Genomic DNA, 5,000 nt, shown 5'->3' with positions numbered 1-5,000 from the left:
CTCTTTCTCTCTCTCTCTCTCACCTCTCTCTCTCTCTGTAAGTAACGAGAGACTTTCGCAGCAGATCCACATGCATGTCTATGGCTTAGACTGAGGCATGACTAACTCAACCTCTTTCCTCAAAGAAGTCTTGAGACCTTGAGAAAATAATCGCCCCGAGCCATTAATTTCATGAAAGAGGTTTCTCAGACCAAAACACACAACCCGCCCTCGAGGAGTTTCTTAAATTAAAGATTAAAGAGTAGATTATTTTAAAAAAGGGAAAAGGAAAGGACAGGAGGAGGACGTGGACGAGGACCTCCTTGTAGTGAGAGGAACTTTTTTGAACTCGTTCTTTTGAAAGGTTTAATTTTGTAAAGCAAGAACAAAAATGCCCAAAAAGAAGTCAGGTATGTTTCTTCAGTGTGTCTTAGGGTTGTTTGAAATATTTTTATTTTTTATTATTGTTTCTTATGTAAGTGATTATGTGTAAATGTTTCAGTTCCTTGTCTTTTATGATTATGTGTTTGCTTTTCATGGGAATTAAAAGAATTGGGTGTTTAGTAGGGTTGTTTGTTTTTTTGTGGTTGGTGTTTGAGTCACTGATTTGAAAACAGTTTTTGCTAAAATTGATTTCAAGAATTGATGCTTGTTTTCAGTTATTTCCTTTGTTTTTATTGCCTGGTGTGAGATAGACAAAGAAGGCTATCTTGATAGGACTCTGCTATGAATAGATATATATATCTATAGGTTTTGATTCAAGCAGTTTAGTCTTCTTGATGATAGATTCAATATATAACAATGGTTAGGTTTTTACTCAGCTTTCATATACATGTTACTTCAGTTTTGACGAAGTAACCATGTAAATTTTCTACACAGTATGTATTTTTCCATCTTCAGGTATTGAATAATTGTAGTCAGTGCTGTTAGGGAATTTCATTAAAAAATGAAATTGTTTTAACATAAAAAGATGGTCATTATAGTCATTATAGCAATTTACATCACATTCTCCAAGAGTTTGAGTCATTGCGTCCTTGGCAAAAGATTTTGACAAAGCAATGTTGCAGAGCTGAGTTAGTTTAGGTCAAGTAACTTTGTGTTTTACTAAAGATGCGGTGATGACTACTGCCAGTCAAACAGTATTTGCAAATTACATAGTCACTGCTGGTTGAATGTACATATTTGGTTAATGTATTTGATAACTGTTTAAAAAATATTTGTGAATCTACTAGTGGTCTGACATTTACCCATGTGTTACCCATGTCAAGGGCCAAATGTACTTTGTCAGACAGTAGCCAATTTAATTACAAGGAAAAAGTCCCAATTTCAAGCCATTGTCAGTGTCTTCTCAACTTTTTCCGTGTAGTGTATGATGGTAATCCAACTTTTTTTTTGTATTTTTTATTTGAATCACTTATGCAGGTAGGCTTCATATTGATTTAAGTTTTACTCAGTCACATAGGTTATTTGTATCTTTTCATGATTCTTTTAACTAAGGAGTGTATCAAATTTAAGAGCATTTTTTTTTTTTTTTTTTAATCATATTATATGATCAGTTGATTTTATTTTAATGTGAAAATTATAATATTAAGAATTTCTTGAAATCTCATAAAGGATACACCTTATTGTACTTATTACAAATAAATGTCATTGCCATATTATGATTTTTTCACATGATTTATTGACAATTCTAAACACACATGATTTTAAAAGAATATTAGATATTTTCAGATATACACCAAATTCTAATTTTTGGCATATATGACTGTAACCCAGCAACACTGGAATTTATTTTTTTGGTATTAATAATATCAATTGTAATAACTCCACCCCTATGTGATTGTGTCCAAGTTTTCATAGTGAGGAATAGAACATGACAAGACACTACCCACCTTTGTCATTATTTGCTCTGATATGTTGTTAAATGTGACAACAGCGGGCTTGGCTGGAAGGATCAAATGAATTTGTTTTCAATCTTTAAGTTGTTTGTCGTTATTTTTTAAGGAAAGACAGAATTAATTCTGAATCAGTATTTTTTTTTTTCCTTTCTTTCTTTCTTTCTTTCTTTCTATCTGTCTCATGGATACCTTCATTCACTCTAGACCTTTTTTTCTTTCTAAATTCCTTCCTTCACTCTTTCACTGTCACTCCTTTCTTTTTTTTTCTCTCATTCATTCCTTTATTCTCTCTTTCTGCCTTGTTGTTGGGTGAAAAGTGTTGTCATCATTGGATTATGCGTCTACTGCCGATTCTTCAAAATTTTTCTCTGCATCTCGGCCTTTTTCAGTACACCGCTGTCATTGTCATCGATAATAGTACACTATCTTTTCTTCATCATCTCTTTTTCTTCCCAAATGAAATAATTCCCTTAGATGTTGCAGCTTTTTGAAGGATTGCACTTTTCATAATGATTACCCAATTCATTAGCTTGTTGATTATCACTTGTATTCCAAAGACTATAAGTTTTAGAATAAGAATGAAAAGCTTTTATGCAAATATATAAATGTTTTTTGCATTTTTGTTTCATTGTGTAGATTAAATACAGTTTCAGGAGAAGTATTAAGAAATGAAAGAATAACTGAATCAGTGTTAAAAATTAATAGATCGAATGATATTATATTGATATTATGATTATTTTTTAAGAAACTTTTACTTTGTATTTTATGTTTCTTGGGTATTTTTTAGGTTCTTTATGACCTTTATGATTCATAGTTTCAAAGTTGCAAATGATGTTGAAAAAGTTAACTTACTGAAATTTGTACTTAGATGCTTACAGAATATTTACTTAGTTTAGTAAGGGGAAAAGAGGACTGGTAGATGGACTTGGTAATGGATGAAGTGTGTTGATTAATTGATTTATTATTTTTGTTATATTTGCTATTAGATTTCCTTTTTGTATTTAATTGTTCTGTCAATATCATTATTTAGTTTTTATTATTATTATTATTATTATTATAATAATTATCATTATTATTATTATTATTATTATTGATATTATTATTGTTATCATCATTGCCTTTTTATTATTATTATTATTATTATTATTATTATTATTATTATTATTATTGTTGTTATCATCATTCCCTTTTTATGATTATTATTATTATTGTTATTATCATTCCCTTTTTATAATTATTATTATTATTGTTATCATCATTCCCTTTTTATAATTATTATTATTATTGTCATCATCATTGTTTGTTTTATTATTATTATTATTATTATTGTTATCATCATTGCTTTTATTGTTATCACTGATATAATATTATCATCATTATTGATACTATTACTAGAATTATATTTGATACCAATACTATCAGCATCACTATGATTAATTTAAGATTAATTTGGCCTTTAGTCCATTTTCAAATTCCCAATACTATTAAGCTTCCTGTAGTTATATGTAATATAACACATTTAGCAACTAGTATTGTTCATTTTGGAATCTGAAACTAATGACCCAGTTAATGTAGATATAGAATTTAGAAAAAAGAAACATTAATGATCTGTTTTTGTATAAAGAAATCATTGTTATGTTGGACTTTGCATGAATTACTTGAATAAATCAGATTTTTGAGTGACTTGCAATAGTTCGTATTAATGAGTGATTGCTAATTGTCTCTAAATGAAAAAGAAGAGTAGTGTTATTTGCATGGAGTACATTGTTTGACCAACTTAACAGACTATAACATTGTGTTCTAACCTGTATATACATTTGTGAAGAGATCCTGGTGTAATTTGTGTAACAAGTTGCGTATTATTATTTGTTGCTTTATTGTCTAATTTGATAATGATATTTTTAGAAATAAGATGCGTATTTTTATTTAATGCTATTCAGGGTTCTTATGTTTTTCACCTTGTTATAATAAATGTTTGTATGAATTATTTAGGTCATGAAATTTAGATATATTTGAGAAATGTTATATTTTAGATTTCTGGTATTTCGAAGGTAAATCGGACTTTTGAATGAGGAGAATTTGTGAGAATTGAGATGTTACTTATTGATAATCTTAAAAGATTTTTCATTTAGCTGTGTGAATAAGATCAGTGATGATGATATTCCATATAATGTGTTTATGAGATTGCTTTTAGGTATATATATAATAACAGCAACAAAGTTGAAAAATTTAATAGATAATGGTTTTAATAACATTGTCAGGCAACAGGATTGCAAATGAATGATGTTCCAGTTAGCTTTAGAACTGATATGATAAACTATTTAAAAGAGTGTCGACTGGGAAATGAGTCGGAGCACAATTCTTGGACTTTTCAGCTTGGACAAAGAATGAGTACGTAGGATGAAAATGGACAGCACACGAGGAGAGTCCTGTAGTGATATCTAAATGTGCAACATGTTTGATACCATGCTTTGATATATATTGCCACAGAAGTTTATTATAATTATTTCATTAATGTTCACTGAGGTTTAGGCCATCTCTTGACTCTGTTGACAGGTTTATATGAGCTGGATATCATTAGAAAGGTAGACCTTGGATATGCCATTTGCTGAGGTAGACTTGGTTATACATTCTGATCCATTTTGTGTTGGAAAGTAAAGGAAGGTTTCAGTGCAGATGTTTCTTTAAAATTTCTCGAATATATTTTAGCATGTAATTTTGAATACATTTCCCACAGATGTTTGGTGCTAATTTGTGATTGGGAGAGTTAGGAAGCTTTTCTTCCCACTAAAAGATGTTGCAGTAATTTTGTATTCATGGCAAGATATAAGATAAAGTTTGTTAGGATTACCTGTACAGAAGACATACATAGGTGTTGAGATAGATTAGACCAGGTAATTGATATTACTTCAGATCAGATAGATGGTAGATAAAGTTTGAAGTAAAAAATTTAAATTATGTTAGATGTATTTCAGTTTCGTTTATTTATATCTATTTTGGAAAAGATCTTCAAAGAGGATGTATAAATTCAAAATATATAAAAAAAAAATCCAGGTATCTCGGTTGATTTGAGGTAGTGAGTAAATTGACTTACAGTATTAGATATCAAATTAACCAACTCAC

The 5,000-nt window shown here is 29.3% G+C and overlaps 1 protein-coding gene across 3 annotated transcripts in view; it reads left to right on the top strand.

Annotated features, from left to right (window-relative positions):
* Positions 1 to 5,000, top strand: part of LOC113805215 (protein pygopus) — a 28,214-nt gene that overhangs the window by 147 nt on the left and 23,067 nt on the right. For all 3 annotated transcript variants that reach the window (XM_070137790.1, XM_070137791.1, XM_070137792.1), the window contains exon 1: positions 1 to 389. This exon is cut by the window's left edge. In XM_070137790.1, the coding sequence (XP_069993891.1) occupies positions 371 to 389 (19 nt within the window). In that variant the 5' untranslated portion in view covers positions 1 to 370. The remainder of the gene's footprint in view (positions 390 to 5,000) is intronic.

Source organism: Penaeus vannamei, chromosome 23 (genome assembly GCF_042767895.1).
Source record: "Penaeus vannamei isolate JL-2024 chromosome 23, ASM4276789v1, whole genome shotgun sequence".
NCBI lineage: Eukaryota > Metazoa > Arthropoda > Malacostraca > Decapoda > Penaeidae > Penaeus > Penaeus vannamei.
The sequence above is the reverse complement of the archived record's forward strand: the minus strand, read 5'-3'. Positions and strand labels throughout refer to the sequence as shown.